The sequence below is a fragment of the Lates calcarifer genome, linkage group LG6 (genome assembly GCF_001640805.2).
Source record: "Lates calcarifer isolate ASB-BC8 linkage group LG6, TLL_Latcal_v3, whole genome shotgun sequence".
In the NCBI taxonomy this organism is placed as follows: Eukaryota; Metazoa; Chordata; class Actinopteri; family Centropomidae; genus Lates; species Lates calcarifer.
In genome coordinates, this window is record NC_066838.1 from 11,650,537 (window position 1) to 11,670,628 (window position 20,092).

Here is a 20,092-nt window from a genome sequence, read left to right on the forward strand (position 1 = left end):
TTTTAACTCTCATTCCTGGTGTCTCTTTACCTCTGTCTCTTCTTCCTCTGCACATAGAAAGCTTTTAAGTGCAGCTTGGAAGAAGAATGCACGGGTGCAGAAGAAAAGGATAGAGTGGAAACTATCAAACGATTTGGAATGTGGAAGTGAAGAAAGGGAGCGAGTATGTCTGTATTGCGCCAGAGCGTCTGCCTCATACCAGCAAGGCTTCTGGGAAAGGAAGCCAGCGATCAGACTGCACCCTGGGCCATAAAACCCCCACAATGCACTGCATCTTGCCTCTAAGTCCTCTAAGACACAGGGAAAAGGCAATTAAAGCGTTTATAGGCTTCGCCCCCTAGATTTGCAGCCAGCAATTAAAAATCATTACTAATCAAATAAAAATAAAAGTAGCTCAAACTACAATTCAGCCAGGGCATTGATTGGATTTATGCTACTGTGAAAGAGCTCATAAAGACTGGTAGGACTTTATGTTACATTCTTTACAAAAATGTGAGAAAGAGGTTAACATTTAATGGCAGGCAGAGTGAAATGAACGTAAAGCCAACTTATAAAACCCAAACAAGGCAACTTTTCTCATTTTCTTTCTTCCCTATCAAACTACAGTTCTCTCAAGCTAAAACCAGTAAATTTTATGTGTCTGTTGAAATTGAGAAAAACTGGGACACACTGGTGGTTTCCAGAGTGTTGGGAGATTTAGAGCCCTGGCAGGCAGCCAATGAGAGCTTCCGGATCAATCATGGCGTTGATGCATGCAAAGGCTTGTGGGTGTTGTTAACAACGGAGAGCCATGGTGGTCAGAAATCACCCTGAGCGACACTTTGACACTGGGTGGGCAAGCACCGCAAATAGAAACGTCAGCTGTCTCCATGGCTGGGGTTTTACATTGGCAGCAGTGTGGCACACCTTAACATGGTGCCCTGAACACAGCGCTACACTCTGGGGTTACAAAGCACAGCATCTCGGTGACTTAGTGACAGGTGATGGAAGAGGTGTTTTTTTTATAGAAGCTGGTGAAGTGCTTCCAAAGGAAACTCTTTTAGTTTGAAGTAAATCTCAAGTTACTTCAAACTAACTCTCAAGTTACTTCAAAACAAAGGAAAAAACTAAAGGAAAAATATGTCTAGATCTTTCATGAGTCAGTTCTTACTGGTAAAGTAGGAAACGCTATTTGGAATTTAAAAACCAACTGTGCACTGGGGTAATATATGGAGCGACAAGATGAATCTGAGTGCACTGCAGATACTGGAAAGCCAGTGTAATGACAGTGAGGATGATGATGGCCACACACACACACATACACACAAATATAGAGCATGCAGACTGACCGTGGCCATGGAGACCCATGCTGCTGGCCAGCTGGTAGAGGCGTTGCTGCTGCTCTTCATAAGACCCTTGCTCGCTGAGCGCTGACATCATGCGCCTGTAGTGCTCCTCAGGGCTCATGTGGCCGTGGCTGCCGCCTGCCTCCACCACTGGACTCTGGGAGTTTTCTGAGGAGAAGAAGGGAGACACTTATATTATGACCACTGACCATCAATATCCCACTCATCAGGAGATGAATACGAACTTGAAACTCCAAGCTCCAAACTGTATTATTAACTTAACGCTGTACACTGAACTATCTTTTCAGCATGTGATTAAATAATTATTTTGTGTATTCATCTGAGTCCACATTCATCTCCATGTCAGTCATGATTGTGAGGAATTTGCCTCAAGCACAGTCAAATTTGCAATACAGCTTCAAACCACTTCTGTCTCCAAATAGCAGCCAGAGATTGCAGATTTTGAAAATTTTTAGTTCATAACACAAAATCACATTTCAGGACATCATTAAACTGAATACAGAATATTGCTGTTTAGCAACCACGCCGAGTATACCTTTAGTTTACCCCAAAGGGACAAGAGAGGAACTAAATCTAATACCAGTGAGACCGACTTTTTCTGAAAGACAGGTTCATTCACCGCTGTTCAGGAACCAGTTTGCATTTTTAAAAATGTCAATTCCTCTGAGTAGTGTCTATACCAAACACCAGAAATTCATCTGAGCCATCTGAAAGGAAGGGAATGTTTTTCATGTCACATTTTATGATTTTGGCTCATGAGACAGGTGTATTTTTAGAATAAAACCTTGCACAGCCCTAAAAACATCACAACACACAATCAGGACACATGGCCATTGTAAACATGGTAAACCCAGAGCAAAGAATTAACCAAAATTAATACTGTATGCCTTCAAGCATGCATATCTTTTATGATCACTGCACTCTTTGACATATAGCCTTCCTCAAATATCAGCCAGAAGACATGCTGGTACACAGATCATTCATTAAGAAGTCAGCACTGATGGACTGGAAGACTCTTCGGATGAAGCTATACACATGCAGGCATGCATTGTTAATGGTGTGAGCTTGACCCCAGCATGAACTCACTATTTCTTTGACAGAAAGTGCAGCACTATCTGGTGGCTTAGGGGTGAGAGGTTATAAGTAGGGTTGTTTTGCAATGCAGTATTTTGACTGTATCTAATGCAGACAAAAAAAAAAAAAAATCCAAAAGAACAAGAACCGCTCAGTTCCTACCACTGTGTGCGTGTCTACGTGTGTGTAGTGCTGCTGTGCAGTGTTTAAGGTGTTGTGAAGACGATGTGGTGTATGATATCTATCTAGCTGTCAGTCCCCACACTTAATCTCCCTCTCTGACCTCTCTCCTCTCTCTCTTTCTGTCAATAGTAACATGATCTAAGGTAAGGGTGGTGGGGGATATGGGGAGGTGGTTAGGGAGTTAGAAGAGGGAGAAAGAGAAAGAGGAGGAGGAGGAGGTGGGAGAAGCAGAGGAAAGCAGGGGTTATTTTTACCACCCTCCTTCTTATTGAAACCTGAGCCTGGCCCCGGGCAGGCGAGCAGGAGTGGCGCTGAGGAGCGGAGGTGCAGTGGAGGTGGTGGGGGAGGAAACGAGCACGCAAGCATCTCTGTCTCCACCGCCAAGCTTCAGCTAATCCACCCAAGGTCCTTGAGTGTATGTGTGTGTGTTAGTGTGTGTGTGTACGCAACTAGTCTGTGCCTGTCTAAAGTTTTTTCCGCTCTCTAAACACAGCAGGGGGTGCCGACTTTGCCACTAAAAGAAAAACAGACATCATTTACACAGCGGCATCCAATCTCTCCGGCTCCATCCGTACGCCACCCTCTCAAGTCTTTCTCTCTCTCAATCTATTTCTCCACCTGCATTAGTCATTAACGGATAGCATCTGCCGCCAAACTTGTAGGCAAATAGATGCAACACGCATAAATGATAACCATATAAGAACACACATACAGGTGCAGAGTCAGGGTTTGGGTGTGGACAGAGCTCAAGGTTAAGACACAGGATCAGCAGTGTTTTGAAACAGCTTAAACACACTTCTCTGGAGGGCAAGCAGCGCACACACTTGCACACACACACAAAGTTTTTGTCTCCCTTATGCAAATATACAGCAAAGGACGAGTACATATACAGCGTATACAGAGGTTGTTTGCTTTAAGAGCCAAAATCCTAACCACACATTCTCTGAGAGGCAGAAGAACACAAAGTCACACACAAGCTCCATTTGCCTTAAAAGGAAGCCAAGCCTGAGTACACAAACAGACACACACAGATAAACACACCCATACTGACACAAAAACACATCCACAAAAACCCATGCATCTTTCAGAAGCTGGGTTGTGTCTAAGTAAGACTATAATGGCCAGGAATGAGTGCTTCTCTACACAGTGAAAGAGGAAGAAGCTGCAGGCAGTCGGTCAAAGGTCAACCAGAGGGCAAAGGTCAGTACAGGGTTCCTGCTGAGCTCGACACAACTCAATCTGACCCCCAATGCTCTTATGCAAATACACTCACCCATTTTCTTAAACTAATATTTCAAATAGCACATGGTATTGGATTGTGTGTGTGTGTGTGTGTGTGTGTGTGTGTGTGTGTGTGTGTATCTCTGTGTGATGTCATTCGTGTGTGCGCAGAGATGAGGCGGGATGTGCGGTGAGCCGCCCTTGGTTTTGCCTGCTGTATAATGCATCAGCCAGGAAGTATTCCTCGGGAGCCCAGAGGGATCGGCCCAGTGGCCGTGCCGGCTCCACACCGGGCGCCCGGTTTCACACCACACCGGGGAGATATGAATAATAGAGGATGGCGACCGGATTCCAGCGCTACAAAGTGGCATCGTCTTGCCAGGGTGTGCCTTGTCAAGGTCCGTCATAGAGAGCTAATTAAAAAGTGACAATGAAGTGTGTGTGCTAGGACACCTAAATGGAATGTTGTCTAACATATATTATTCAGATATTATATTACTGTGCGTGCTGTATTTGCAGAGAAGCAGACACACATGCTCTGTTTTCCTGTTTAAGAGTGAGTTCACTCAAATCACAGTTTTCACTGGGACTACATCAAGTTTTTTAAATGTAATTCCTCAATGTTTTGAGCACCACAAACTCTTCTTCTGCGGTGCTGAGACCATCTGTCTTATTGGGGTAGCAGTAGAATCTCTAAAAACAAAACTCAGCATATAAAATGTTAACTGTCTTCATGATCCCATACTATTAGTAGTTAGTGAGAAAATACTATGCTTTAGGTAATTTGGGTGTACTGACTCTTTACTGGCTTCCTCTAACGTATGTGTATGCACATGCAACTGTAACACAAAACACATCCACAAGACAGAGTAACGGGTTAACAGAGAGAAGACCTGGTAGTATGTCATCAAATGCGTGACAGAGAGAGCGTGTGTGTTTTTGCATATGTGTACAACAGTGTGTGTCTATGTGTGTGTATATTCCCACCATCACACTAACCCTAGCACACACTGACCACCAGCACCTACATCAATACCACCTCATCTCTCCCTCTCCTTCACTCTTCACTCTACAGCTTCCATCCATTCTCTTTCACTCAAACACTCAATCTTCTTCCCTAAAAAATTTTGTTTCCTCTCACAGAATGCATGTCCAAGCACATCTGCTAACGTCACAGCACACAAATACACCGCGTGGTCTTACCTTTGGGGGATACGCTACGCGACTTCTTGCTGTCAGAGGGACACTCGCTGCTGCTGTTGGGAGAGAAGCTTCTCCTTTTGCCTAGAAGGTCATCTGTAAACACACAGACACACACAAAGAGAGAAAGAGCAGTCAGTAAAAAAAAAAGACCAAAGCAAAGGCTCAATATTGCCGCTCTGCTGTGTCTACCTGTATACATGGCGGCTGCTTTGGAAATGCAGAGTTAGAAGAGAGGGAGCGAAAAGGAGCCAAAGAGGGAAAAAAACAGTGATAGGTGGAGAGAGGGAGAGAAAGAGAGAAACAGAGCGAGTGAAGCAAGCCACGGGCGTCTGGAGATGTGCCTGTTCTGTCAAGAGATGAGAGGGGGCCTGCACCGCCGTGGATGACAGATCTGCCCGGCTCATTCACGTGTGTGTGTTTGTCTACTTGAGGGAGGGAGGAGGGCTTCGTCTCTCTGCGTCTCCTCCGATGTCTCTTTCCAACAGTCTGTCCTCAAGTGTTATCACTGTTCTTCCTCTCTCTCTTCTCTTTTTCCAGATGTCGGCACAAAAGCCTCTAACTGAACTAAAGTGCACGAGGCCTCTCAGCTGCTTCAGAAATTCCTCTCAGCCATTACATTACATTATGTCTATATCATGTGTTTATTTTTAGTTTTTGTACCTCCATAACAGCTACCACCACCACCCCCCCACCTTGTTGCTGCCCTTCCCTCATCAACTCACCTCTGAGCTTCTCCTGCTTCCTTCTCTCTCCCCTCTCCTCTTGAAGGTGTGCTTGAACCCTCCTCCCCATCAGGAGTTCTCTCCTGCCTCTCCTGCCTCCCCTTCCTCCTCCTTTTCCTCCCTATTCTCCCCCCACGTCCTCCCCTGCCACTGCAGAAAAGTAGCATCTTGTGTACAATTACAGCACCCCCTACTGCCTCCTCCTACTCCTCCTCCTCCTATCCTCCCCTCTCATCCCGCACTTCCTTCCCACCCCGTCGCCTCACATCCACCCCCCCCACCCCCCCTTATAAACACACCTCAAATCAATACAGGCCTAATCAGAGAGGGAGGGGATACACAGCACATCGCACACAGCGCTGGCAGGAAGGAAAAAGACGTTTGTCATTGCCCTCTCTCCCTCTGTCTTCTCTCTCTATTTCTATCATGCACCTCTGCTTTTTCTCTAACTCCTGTCTCTTCCTCCACACAGACAGCAGCCAAGCCACGGCAGCAACTGCTTCCCCTCTTTCTCTTTTTTCTCTTTCTCTTTCTCTCTTTCACTTCCCTGTGCGTATTTTTAGGGAGGGGGGGGGGGTTATTTTCCTCCCTCAAGGAGAATGGTTCCTTTCTCCCCACGTCTCTCTTTTTCAACAAAGCGATTTTTCATCATTTGCACAGCATGTGTAAATAGCACAGAGAAACAATGAACAGGGGGGTAAAAAAAAAAAAATACACACAATGTAATTTCGTAGCAATGCCCGAGCAAACAACATTTGGCGATTTCTGTCATGCATCTGCTCCTGATATTGTTGTTACCGTAGCGACGGGAGGACGGAGCATCAACAGAGGAGTGAAGCTGGAGTGAAGTCTGACCTTTAACCCCTAACCTATCACCCAAACTTACATCCTTTCTTCTCTATAACAAGACACAGATAGACAGGGAGGGGGAAAAGAGACAGAGGGAGATTTAGGCAGGACTCTGAGGATTTTGTTGGGCTGCCGAGGGAGCCCTGGTGTTGATGAGAGGGTGAGTGAGCAAATGAGAAAGGGAGAGGGTGAGAGGGTGAGAGAGAGAGAGAGAGAGAGAGAGAGAGAGAGAGAGAGAGAGAGAGAGAGAGAGAGAGAGAGAGAGGAGGTTCACTAATGATCCAATGTTTGATGTTGCCTCTCAGGTCCTGAGGAAATCCACTCCCTATACCACCCTAAAGAGACAGTGGGGGCAGGAGGGGGGTAGCGCTAATGGACAAGTGCACGTGCGCGCGCGCACGCACACACACACACACACACACACACACACACACACACACACACACACACACACACACACACACTGAACATCTTTCAGAATTTATACTTTTTCTGTCACCTCCTTTATGATCTCTTGTTCTGTTTTTCTTCGTATTTTCAAATCGCGTTCAGTACATTTCTTTCACTGGTCAAAAGAAAAAAACACTAAAGCTCTCCGTCTATCCTATTAGTGGAATATTAACAAAGAGAGAGAGAGACAGAGAGAGAGAGACAGAGAGAGAGAGAGAACCCCCATTAGTTAAACCCCTTCCCTCTACCAAACACACACACATACATGCATGCTTATGCCCACACCCCGAGCCTCTCATGATCAAACACACACACTTGAGTCGTCTCTTGAGCCGACCTCACTCAAGACACTCTGTCTCCTGAGCAAGTGCCCGAGGGCCAGAGATTTGAGGGCGGAAAGCTTTTAAAGCCAATTAAATGGGGCTTCTTAGAGCACCGGCGCTCCCTTTTAATGCCGAACCTTGAGCTCTGCTAGCGTCTATGCTAACCCTTTTACTCCCACTAACACCGCTTGCAGTCACGTTTGCTACCCTGGGCCTTTCCATATCACCAGCTTGTTAATATTGCTGAGGAATTAGTGGTTATGGAGTCAGGAGTTTTATTGTGGCTTCAAGGCTGTGATTTTAACTGTCAAAAGAGCACAATAATTAAGTGCAAATAGCATTAGCTGCTATGATATGGTCCCAGCTAACTTTTTTTTTTTAAGAAGTTGGCCTAAACACACTTTATTCTAGCCTCTGCCTCAGTTCCTCCTTGCTAGTTAACCTTCTCCTTATCTGCTGTTCCTCCCACTGAGAGAAAAGAGGGATGAGAACAGAAGGACGGATAGAGAAAAAGGAAACAACGGACCCAAGCTGCTTCTCTTTCATGTGACACCACCAGGGCGAACCATCAGGCAGGGGAGCATTCCTCTTTCTATCTCACTTTCTGATTTCCTCTCCTCCTTCAAACTTTAGCCCTCCTCCTCTCCTCTCTCCATCCCATGGAGCGTGTTGACAGCTCAGACAGCCAGACTCCTTAATTCCTCTCTTACTCCGTTAATCTGTCATCTTTATCAGGCTGGGGAGAGGGTGGGGTGGGAGGGGGAGGGGGGTTTGGCTATGCGAGGAAGGGAGGGGGGGAGGGGGAGTGACAGGCGGGGACGTGGGGTGAGCCGCCAGCCGCAGCCCCCCGATCAATCTCCACATTACAGCTGACAGAATGGTGCTAATAACTTATTGATCACCCCTCCGTGCGCCGGGGCCTCCGCCGGCCCTGAAAGCCCTGCCATTGATTGGCTTACGGGCCGATGCAGCTGGGAGAGGGAGGGGAGGACACGGAGTGGGTGATGGAGATGGGGAGGGAGGCGCTTCTGCTCGTGCTGAGGGGAGGATGCGGCACCGCCAGCATGTACAAATGTACACACACAGTAACACTGCCCTGTACACTACTCCTCCGCTTGTCTTCTTCTGTGTGTTTTCAACAGGAAGTGAGAAATTAAGAGTGGCGAGAGAAGAACACCAAGAAAGAATGTGTAGTCAACTGACTAAAATATGGATGACCTTAGAGTGAAAATCTCTGATATTGTCATATAAATAAATGTCCTTTTTGCAGTGCAGTAGAGTTATGTAACACATTAAAAACTGAACCTACAGGCTGCTCAGGCAAGCTTTTGTTTTTGTTGTTCTAAATGCCTTCTGTCGGGTACAGTCAGTCCTGTAAAAATTGTCTGCTGTACAGGTGGTGATGCACAATAAGTGATGTTTCTATCAGCAGTAACAGTGGTTTGTTACTTGTTACTGTTAGGATAGTTACTTAGAATCTTCACTGTAATGGGATTAAATCATTCTCTGATGAAAGGTAATACAACAAAATTTACTTTTCAGTTTATTTCTAAAAACCATTTCAAAAGTCCATCAAAATGGAGACAGCGATGGACACAAAAGAAATCTGTCAGTGCATTATCAAACAGGTGTTCCTGACCTGAACATGTCTTAACACCTCAAAGTGAAATATTTCCAAGAAAAAAATGTTTTCAAAAATCCTCTGTTTTTTTAATCACCTGTTTTTTTTTGGTCAAATCTTTCCACGTCTATCATCCCAGCCTTCATCTGTCTTCTTCCGCTTATACTGGCTGTTGCTAGGCAACTGTTCATGCCAGAATATGCATATTAATATTTCTAACAAAACACTGCTCATGTCACAGGTTATTAAAGGCTAAAAAAGTTTTAAAAGCATTGTCAAATAATTCTGTTGAAATTATAAGTATGTATAATGTAATCTAGTTATACTGTAACAGACTGCAACAATTTCACATATTTTGTTATGGTAACAGATGTTAATTTACTTTGATGAACCTGATTCTGCTCAAGTGTTACTTAGTGATGCATTGCTCGAAAAACCAGGAACAAACAGTTTGACCAGAAAAAAAACAAAAAACATATCAAATCAAATAAAAATTTGAGGATAAAAGGAGGCAGGCAGAAGTATAGCATATAAAGTATAAAGTGTTGTGTGGAGTGACCTTTGTTAAAACGAAATGAAATAAACCAAAACCAAACCAGAAACACACAAACAAAAATACCAATGACTGTTTCGCACCAAAATAAATAAAAACCCGCAAACACACAAAACAAAACTTTCTGAATTGAAACTTCAGTTACCCTGAAAGGAAGGACAAAAACAATTTATTTCCTCTATTTGTTGTTTGTCATCTATGAATTGCTTCACAGAAGCATTAAATGCATTTGTGTCTTTATCGACTATTACCATGAGAAGCTACTTTGTTATGACAGTACAATTACATCCCTATTAACCAGTAGGATGTTTTAAAATATTTACAACCCACATTTCCCTCTATGCTTATGTATGACAGAGCTAATATCATCAGAAATCCTGGAGTGTTTACTTTTGTTTAGAATTGCCTTTCTAGGCTAATCATGTAATAACTGTTTGGTAATACTTTAAAAGCTATCCTCACACACAGTCAGTTTGAAAAAAAAAAAGGTCTTGCACAAACACGCTAGGCTGCAGATTCACACGCAAGCAAACATCTAAAACCAGGCATTTAAAATGGCACACGGAAAGGTGCACATGCACACACACACAAAAATGTGCTCAAGCCCCAAACCACTGCTACAACCCTCAACCACACACACACCGACAGGCTGTAACTGCCTCTGGGAGTCTGAGTGCAGGGAGCAGAGGAGAGAGAGAGTGGCGGTCCAAAAACACCTTATCTGCCTGTTTGAGTCTCCGGTCTGACCGCAGAGCCACGGTTTACAGTCTCCACAGGCAGTCAGACTCTCAGCGTCGGCGCCCCTGCACCCTCCTCCCTCCCTCCCTCCTTCCCCTCCTCCCTCCACCTCTCACACAGCCTCCGAATAGCCAGCGGCTGGAGAGTGAGAGAGCGACTGAGCGAGGGAGGGAGGGATGGAGGGGAGCGGAGATGGGGAGGGAGGCAGCCCTCCTGTCTATCCCTCAGATTTAATTAACGGCCCACTCCGGCGCAGAGACGACCCGGCAAGCCTGCTTCCCTTTCCTCCTGACCCACACACACACACGCACATACACACACACACACACACAAACATACGGAGCCGTCCGCCGCCATAGCTGCCGCCTGCCCTCCCCTGATACCACCACCGCACTCATTCATCGCTCTTTTCCTCTGTCTCTCTCTTTCCAAATGTTTCTTCCATCACTGCATCTCTGTTTCTCTCTGTTGCAGACTTTTCTTCTCTTTCCTTTCCCTGTTCTTTAATTTCTCTCCTGTCTTACTCCTGTCGCTCAGACTCTCTCCCTCCACAGTTCATTGGTAGACGTTAAACACTTTAGGAGGATAAGTCAAATAGGAGAGTTGACTGGCAGAACAGAGTAAACATAATATCATAGACAGCGAGCTGCGTTTACCGTCTCATCCATCTCCAATTCAAATAATCCACAGCTCTAAAACTTCATACACGTTACACCCACCACCCTGTATTTGGACAAAAATTTGAACCTGTGTTGATTTTGCGTGGGCACGCATCTGTATAACTATGTGCTACTTGTGTGTAATTGTGTGTTTGTGAATGTGTGTGCGTCTAATTTCACTGGCAGACAGAATTAGAGCCAGTGGCTGATCGGATTGGACTTGTTTACAGACACGAGCGAGCCGCTTAGGCAGCCTGTTAAATCTCCCTTTAATGCTCAAACGGACAGATTTTAGGGTCCTGGACCCCCTCTGGCGTAGGCCACACTGCATTCACTCCCTCCTCCATCACCACCACCCCTCCCATCGACCTCCATTCCCTCTTGTCTTTGTGCATTAAGACAACCACTCAGGGCTTTGATTTCTCCATTAAGTTTAGCAGCTGATTAGGCTGGTATTTGGGCGGAAATCCGTCCCAAACCGGGGTCTAAGACACTGGCTGGGGTGGCTACTGAGCAATCTAATACCCTACACCTTCCACCCACCCTGCCTGATATCACAGGCACCGTATGGACAATTAATCTGGCAGACAGAGGAGATGAGCACACAGAGAGAGGGTATGGAGGTGTTGGGGTCTGGGCTGATTATGCCACTTGCTGTGCCTCTGGCTAATGGGATAAGAAGGCACGGGGTCGAACCCCGGGCAACAGGGGAGCAAAGGTATGGTCTTGACTGATAAAAAGACAGACAATTAGGGGTAAATGTATTTGTTTATGAGTGGATTTGTTGGTGGGTGCTTTTAATACAGCTGATTCATTTCCATAATTAGTATTTAAGATTTATCCAATTATTATTTTAAATGAGCAGTAATATGGTATTATGAAAAGTACGTTTGGGTTGCTGTGAGGCTTTGCCATTGTAGCACTGTTGTCATCAATCATACTTTGTTGGAAGGCAGCAAACTATACAAACATACGTGAATAGAAAACTAGGTACAACTAACCCAGAATCATCCAGTACAGTGGTTTGATCGCTGAATAGTGATATCCATAGAGGCTGTTTTACAACCATATGTCGGTGATGGCTGCACAATATCCTCACACAAGCTACTTGACAAATAGCTGTGATTAAATGCTGTCTATGTTCTGTCTGTAGGCTGTAAGAAAAGCTCTTAGCTTAGCACACGCACACCATGGTTCCTCTGCTCACATGAAAATGGATTAATGGCAAACAAAGCTATTTATTCAGAGGTAATTTAAAACAGGGGGTTTAACAAAAATCCTGGAGAGCGGCAGAGAATGTGGGAAGAACATTAAGTAATCAACTTGAGAGCGACCTTCAGGAATGAGTAATAAGCTTATGTTAAATTCCCCCAATCACACAAATTAGAGTAAATTAAATGGGTAATGGAACGTTTACATATGTTACAGGAGATGAAAAGGAGGATATACCATCAGCCTGGATGCAAAGGATGAGAGAGAGAGAAAAAGAATGAAAAAAAGAAGAGAAAGAAAAAAGACATCCTACACTATATTATACACACATACTGACAATCGTTTAAACACACACACACACAGCATCACTGTTGGTCCTACCTGTGTGTCCGGTACTGGTGTTGTGGTCAGAGGCTGACTGGCCCTCAGGCATGCCGTGCTGTCTGGTGTGGTGCAGGTTGGAGATGATTGTAGAGAGGTCACTGTCACGACTGTCACACACACACACACACGCACACACACACACACACACAGAGGAAAGAGAGGATAAACACATTTATAAACACCCCCAAACAAACCTTAATTCCACAACGCAATTTAAACCAGTGCGTGATAAGGCAGCAGTGCATAAATTCAAACTATTTCACACACTACTTACCACAGAAATCCTCCATCCAAACAGACCTGTCCTCTCTGAAATGCATGCCTCCACACAGACTCAGCAGCTACAAGTGGCTGTCCTGTAAACTGTCTCTTAGCTCTGAGGTGTGTAATAGACTCTGACAGACTACCGCATCCAGCACTTTTGGGCCTCATCCCTTCTCATCTTCCACACTAAGATGTATTAACGAACATATTCACAACTCATAAGTAGTTTAGCAGCTTAAAACCTGATTATGGCTCTTTTTAACTGCGGCCACAGACGGCGGTTTTAGAGAAAAATTGCAATTGAATAACGTGAAAAGATGAATATTTAAGATAAAATAAAATATCAATCAAGCCTTGCTTACTTATCAGGAATGTAATATTTATAAGACAACACAAAGAATCTATGGTATATGTCACTGTCAGTTGAATGCCTACACTTCAACACGAGGTCCTTCACAACAAAGCAGTTCACAAGAGTCTCTCATACGCCCTGTCCTGCCCTTCAGCAGCTGAAGGAGGAGCAGGAGGAGGGTTTACAGATTATGCCACTCTGCCCTTCCAAATGCTCCACCAGCCGCCTTTCTAACCTCCCCACACCAGTGGACCCAAACAACTGTGTCATGGAGGTATTTCATTTGCAATCTGATTACCATCCTGATCGCATTAAATGGCATAATGATGGGAAATAGGCGCTTAGCGTTTGAGGGGAGTATGGCAGCCGAGCAGTAGTCACAGTGCAATGGCAAACAGCTTTTGTGGTTGGAGAGGTATGGGGCTGAATATTTCTTAGCTTACTGTTTACATATCACTTACTGTTAAATGACTGTGACATACGTGCTGCATGGAAGAGCGATCCAAAGCCCAAAAGAACAGGAAAGTTCTTGTAAACTGTCATTTTATCCACAATATAATCCTAAAAACATGAAGCATTTAGACATGTCGGTTTGATGGTATCAGCATCCTCTAGTGTCAGCAGAAATCTCCTTTATGGGCTTAACTGGCAACTTTATTGAAAGCAGAATCATCTATGAAGGGGGTCTGGTATGACACGGCAAGCACAGTTTATGGGACAGAAGCGGTGAATGGTTCTTAACTGCCACCACTATGACGAGGCCACACTGTTTGCGGCTGCTGGATTTGGGTTTTTACAGTCCCATGATTACAGGCTCCTGCTGTAATGTCAGGCTGTCGGTCGCCAAGCTGTTTTCCACACGCTAACAGAAAAGATGAAGGGGAGCGTAGAGGGCCTAATGCTGGCCATGCCGGCTTCACCAGTCACCTCTCAGTCACAGAGAACCAATGACTCAGAAAACGGTCCCAGACAAAACAGTCCCCACCGGTTGCTAAGCACGGAGACGCTTGATTGGACTGTGACTGCAAACTTTTTAGACTAATGATAGACTTCTTTTTTAGAGTCTAACTTGCTAAAATTAGTAGCTATCTGTGTCTGAGAGCCCAATGGTTTTCTTCAAAAAGAAAATGAGATGCAGGGTTTTTTAATTGTGTTTAAAGTCATATAATAATGTATCTGCGTCATCCAGTGACTCCAGCAAAACACACATCACACACACACACACACACACACACTGCAGTTACACACTCCACTGTGAGGAACTGCAGCCAAATCCATCAATCAGCTAGCTGCGTTATAACACCACCCTCTGTCCATCATTTAAAGTGATCACGATAATGCTATCCTGAACTTCTCAGGGAGGTGATGGGGTTATTATCCTGTGGCAAAGTGGCCGCTCTAAGCCATGAATGGCAAGGACGTTGTTAGTGGGGTAATTAGCGCACTTTTCCTGAGCTGTCCCGCCTCAGCTTGGGCTAATGAGGGCCTAGTCCCATCCCCACCCGCCTCTGCCCTCCCTCGACCCCCTCCCTCCCCTCCTTCTGTGGGTGTAGGCAAGGTCACACTCAAGCCCTGGAAGATGGAGTGGGGGGTGGGGATGGCGTTTAAAACCCAGTCACCTGAGTCAGCGCTCCCTAAGGAGCTCCTGAGGCCAGTGTTAGCCGGGGAGGACAGGAGCCTTGGAGAGGATGGTGGTGGGGGTGGGGTGGGGGTGATAATGTGGCTGCTGGGCCTGATAGCTAAGAAGGACATGAGCTTCCTTCTTATCACCCAGGTGCACGCCGGAGACAATCATCTCATCCTAAGCTCATCCCTAAACTGGTCAATACCGCCCCTTCATCCCCGGCCACAGGACAGACACACTGACCCAGACACTGGGATACCTAATATGTGTTAATACTCAGAGTCTGTCATGGATACTACTGGTGTCCAACATTACTGAAATGAAATCACATTCTCCGTGTAAGTAGTTAAATTCCTAGTGGGGTTGTCTATCACTTGATCATGTTTAAAATGGATGCCAATATAATACCTGAGTTCATGTACTGATACCAAAACAGTACTTTTTTCATTACCTCGGTTTGAGGATTTCTTTATTTAACAATGCTCAGAGCATCTGTGGTAAATAAAGAAGTTTGCCTGAAGTGAATATATTGTCTAAAGTTAGAAAGCGCTCCTGATTTAGGTCAGGAAATATCTGATCCAAGAACAAGAAAACAAGCCAAAGCATTCAATGCCAAGTTTCGATACTGTTAACTTTTCGATACTCACATTTCACACATTTCAGGCAACATCTAGCCCTAATCTCTACTGTTGGTTTCTTTTGGTGCTTCCTGTCTTTGCTTTTTTCCCACCATTCAATATTACAATATGTTGTCAATTATTTTTTCAGATTTCACAGTTATTGGAATGCTTATTTATTAATAAATCATATGTGTTGACAAAAACTTTAATTAAAAAGAAAACTGGCCAGTTTTCCTGGAAAAGCTGATTAACTTAATCTGCCAGATCATTTGCCTGAGGTTCTTTCTTTTGTGCATGAAAGGTTGTGCTCCCTTCTACCATTACAGTGGGTGTTACTATTCAAAATGGTCCAAACAACATGAAAAGACTCTTCCCCTGGCACAGGGAGTCAACTGCCCAGCAGTGGCCTGCTGTGGCATTGGCACGTGGAGCTGAGGTGGCGGGGCTGGAGGTCACAGTGTGAGCTGGCAGAAGCTGGCAGCCCAGGCACCCTGACGCCATGTCTCACACCACCACTGGGGAAGTGCTGACAGACAGACAGCAGGGATGTGAAGGTGGAGGAGCGGAGAAGGAGGAGGAGAGAGAGAGCAAGAGAGACAGAGGAGAGAAAGACAGGTCGCTGTGTAACATCTGGTGCTCACAGGTTTTACTGTGTACACTCCTCTGCTCTCAAGACAACAGCCTGAACAAACAGCCCACTCCAACCTGCACAGGTAGCCCACAGCAACATTCAAAAACTAACAGGCAATATGTAATATTCAGTAACCACAGTGTAAAAAGATATGGACTTGGGCAAAATGCTGAGAGAAACAGGAAATAAATAAAGTTTCTGCAACACTCTGTCACAAAAAATATATGACAAGTCTTTTGTTTATGAAATGTGTACTTTAGGACACATAAAGTTTAAATCAGTAATATAGATCTGATCCCTATACATTTTAAGTTTTGTCTGATTCCTGTGAGCAACGGACACACACAATTGTCATGCTGCTCACAGTTGGATCGAAAGACAACCCGCAACTGGGAACCCTGCGAGCAGAGGGGGTAATGAATAAATACAGAAATAGATACATAAATAAGTAAGAGTAGCCCAGCTTCACTTGGGCTTCACTTCTCCCTGTTGTTCCTCTGCTGCACACGCTGACATGAGGTCGATAAGGCAGCCAAGGAAGGAAAGAAAAGAATAATGGAAATAGAATATACGCTAAGTCCGCCATGTTGCATTTAGGTTCTCTTGAACTGAGCCATGCACACGCTGCTGGCTTTACTGTTAGTTTGTCCTCTGGCTCATACTTAATGGCAATTATCTTTCTTGTATTTCTAATTCAGAGAGAAATTCTTCAACAGATTTAAAGAACATTTGGATTTGAAAAGGAAATCTGGTACATTTACAGTATGTGATGTAATCCCTTTGAGCTTTCAAAAAACACACCATTGTACTGTAGATACTGTATGAAAGGCCAACGCTCTTATTATCTGCAGCTGATTTCAACATATTGTGTGATAGGAAATGATGAATAGTAAACATTGTGTTCTTTGCATGTGGAAATGATGAACCTCATGCTTCAAGCCAGCGCCAAATCTGAGACTAAACTGCTGGAACACTGCTGACCATCTTTTCGTTAATCCCATGTTTTGACAGGGAGTTAATAGACAAAACACTGTTCTTTGTGGAAACAATGAACATCTTGCTGCTAGCCAACGCCCAATCAACTACTAAATTGCTGTGACTCTGTTGCCATGGTAAACGCCTGTAAACAAGGCCAAAAATTCTCGAAGCGGAAAGCTCCTCTAGAAGGCTATAAAACCTCCAAGCTTGCTAATTAGTGCTTTAGGGGAGAGCCATTTCCAGTAATTTCACACTGTCCGTGACCCCTTACTGGCATAAGGCAATGACACAGTTGTTCAATAAAGCCAGAGGACAAAATGTCAAACGCAATAGACTTACAGTAGCTAACTCAGCATCAGTGTCTTTCTCTCTGTGGTTATTGCACAGATTGACTACAGCATCCCCATCAACAAATATGAGTCAATGCTGCTCCATGAAAAGATCTGTTTTCATACAGAGAGAGGGACTATGAAGGGAGGCTGGGAAAACTCTGTGATAATGAGTACTAATTATTAGATTCTTCTAACGTTTATGAATGTGAGCATGTTCAGTTTGCTTCCAATTTCACTTAACATCCTCCTAGCAGCATGAACCCGAAACAAACACTACCGCAGCACCGTGGCTTTCTCTCAGTAAACGGCAAAGCTCACGCTGCTTCAATGTTTCACCAGGGTAAAAAAAACACAATTAAGCAGACAACAGTTAAAGACTCTGATGAGGTCTATCAAAATTACACCCACAGTAACCTAAACTGTAACCTTGTTCCCGAAGACAAAAATCCCAAGCTAAAAACCAATAAGGCGTTATATTGAATTCAGCATGTTGCTTGTTTCAATCAGCTTTTCTCCCTGCCGAGTGGAGGAGCACAGGACAAGATAGCCCTTATGAAGAGACTCTGACAGTCAGAATATGCCAAATAAAAACCGAAGTTTCCTTCTTCCTACTTAATCTACCAAATCCTGTAATCACACATACAGTAAATATTTTTCCCTTTTGTAGATGAACACATTTGTGTATGTAAGTGATCGAGTAGAAAATGGCCTCATGCATGATTGAAAAACTGAGAAACTGCCTTTGTTTATTTTGGGGAAGGTTAATAACGGGTATGGTGGATTTTATTTTTTTCCTCTACAGGGCACAGGCTGAAAGGCAGACGTCAGCGGGTGTAACTTATAAAATCCACAGTGGTTGTCGGGTAATTACCCAGACTCTCAGTCAGCACTTTTTGATCAAAGCCTTGTTATCTACGGCCAACTGAAACAAACACTAAGGTAGGTTCTGTTTTGCCCTTGAGTAAGACGCTAAAATCCCAAGCTACAGCCATCAAATATTTAGTGCCAAAGATGAAATCCATAAATCAGTGTTAACGAATCCAAGTCACATACAAACTGCAACACTGATATCAAGGCAAAATTAAAGTGATAAAAAAAAAGGATTTTGTTTCCTCTTTTCAGTTGCAGTGTGTTTCACAGGAGCCACACTAGACTTCTAGGCTTCAGTATACACCTTATTGTGATAATGATTACTTGGTTGGCTCTGAGACTTGGCTGCACTTCAGTCTCTAGATGCTCTGAGCTTCTTCAGCAGGAGAAGTGCAGCTCCGTGGAGTTGGCGACTATTAACATTAATCTGGTTAAACAAGGTGGACCGGCTTATAATGAACTTTAGAAGACGACCGGATGAGAATGATGAGCTATGAAGACAACACCTGTCAGCAATGACAGACAAATCCCCTTAATATATTAGTCGGCCATCTGAACCAACCAAACAATCGACTCTTTAATGTTACACATAGCAACATTAAATGTATTCAACTATGCACTGAAAACCTGGAGTGAAGTGAAGTATCTCCCAATGTAATGCCACCCAAAGTAAATTTGCTGTGTGAAGTATTATGCTAGAATAAAAAATTTGGATAATTAATTCAAATGTGCTGCTTCGATGTGCCCATTCATATTAAAGTGCGGTTAAAGTAGGCAGGTTGCAGCAACCAAGTGGGTGTGACATGGTGCTGCCGCCAGCCCTGATGATGTGAGGATGAGACAGCACAGATACACTCACACATGTATACAGAGGCCCTGTATTTTTCACTTCCATTGGCCAAATCCAATTTGTTAAGACCCTTCTACGACTCACTTACGAAGCTGCGGTCAATGGAAATCACATTTCCGTGATTGGACATCCCATTATCCCGTTCGTCCAGACCCGCATTGGGAGGGATAAAGCAGGGCTGAGACGGATGCCCACGACAGACCGGAGCTGCGGCTCCAGCGAGTCCGCCGCCTTTCAAAGGGTAAAAGCCTGACATATTAGTCATAAGTGTTCTTTAAATTCATTATCATCTTAACACGCCAGCGGCACAAGTGTCAGGGGGAGGGGAAACCCTCCCAAATGAGGTTAGTGGATCCATTTTAAGCTTCACAAGTTGCTGTGCTGTCCGCCGTGTCACACGCAAGTCTCAAGACATGAAAAACATCCCCTCCTGTAATGAGGTTGCACAAGCTGCTTATAATGCAACTGGGGACTTTCTGAGGTTAATCAATGAACAGCTCCTGCATTATATCTGTCCATAGCCTGTCTGATTTCTGAATCACGCAAATCTGTTTACGTACATACCGAGTAATCATAAATCCATGTGATGTTTATTCCAGATTTAAAATGTCTTAATTTTTTCTCATTTCATATGGATCAAAGTACTTATTGTGAAGAGAGCACATTAAAAAAATATATAATGACACTTTTTTTTTTAGTTCTAGTTCCTAACAAAGCAGAGTGTACGCCATCAGTGAGAGGCAGATCTCCTCAGAGCCTATTTGATTCAGGTGACCTCACTGTAACCGTGCATGTGTGTTTGTATGTGCAAAGATGAACAAGATCATTCACTTGAATCCAAACAAGCCTTTAGTGCATGTACTCCACATTTCTATGATGAACCCAGTCTAACATGTATACAACTTCTGAGCACTCTTCTCCATCCATTCTTGTGGAAAATGTCAGCTTCGACCATCAGTCAAACAGCCATTTACTGAATCAATCTAAACTGTGGCGTATGTGATTAAAAAAACAACAACAACAAAAAAAAAAC

The 20,092-nt window shown here is 44.2% G+C and overlaps 1 protein-coding gene across 5 annotated transcripts in view; it reads right to left on the reverse strand.

Annotated features, from left to right (window-relative positions):
* samd11 (sterile alpha motif domain containing 11) overlaps positions 1-20,092 on the reverse strand; it is an 82,772-nt gene that overhangs the window by 15,354 nt on the left and 47,326 nt on the right. For all 5 annotated transcript variants that reach the window (XM_051071182.1, XM_018665993.1, XM_018665992.1 and 2 more), the window contains 3 exons: positions 12,536-12,645; positions 5,028-5,120; positions 1,329-1,493 (listed from right to left, as the gene is read on the reverse strand). In XM_051071182.1, coding sequence (XP_050927139.1) covers positions 1,329-1,493; positions 5,028-5,120; positions 12,536-12,645 — 368 coding nt within the window. The remainder of the gene's footprint in view (positions 1-1,328; positions 1,494-5,027; positions 5,121-12,535; positions 12,646-20,092) is intronic.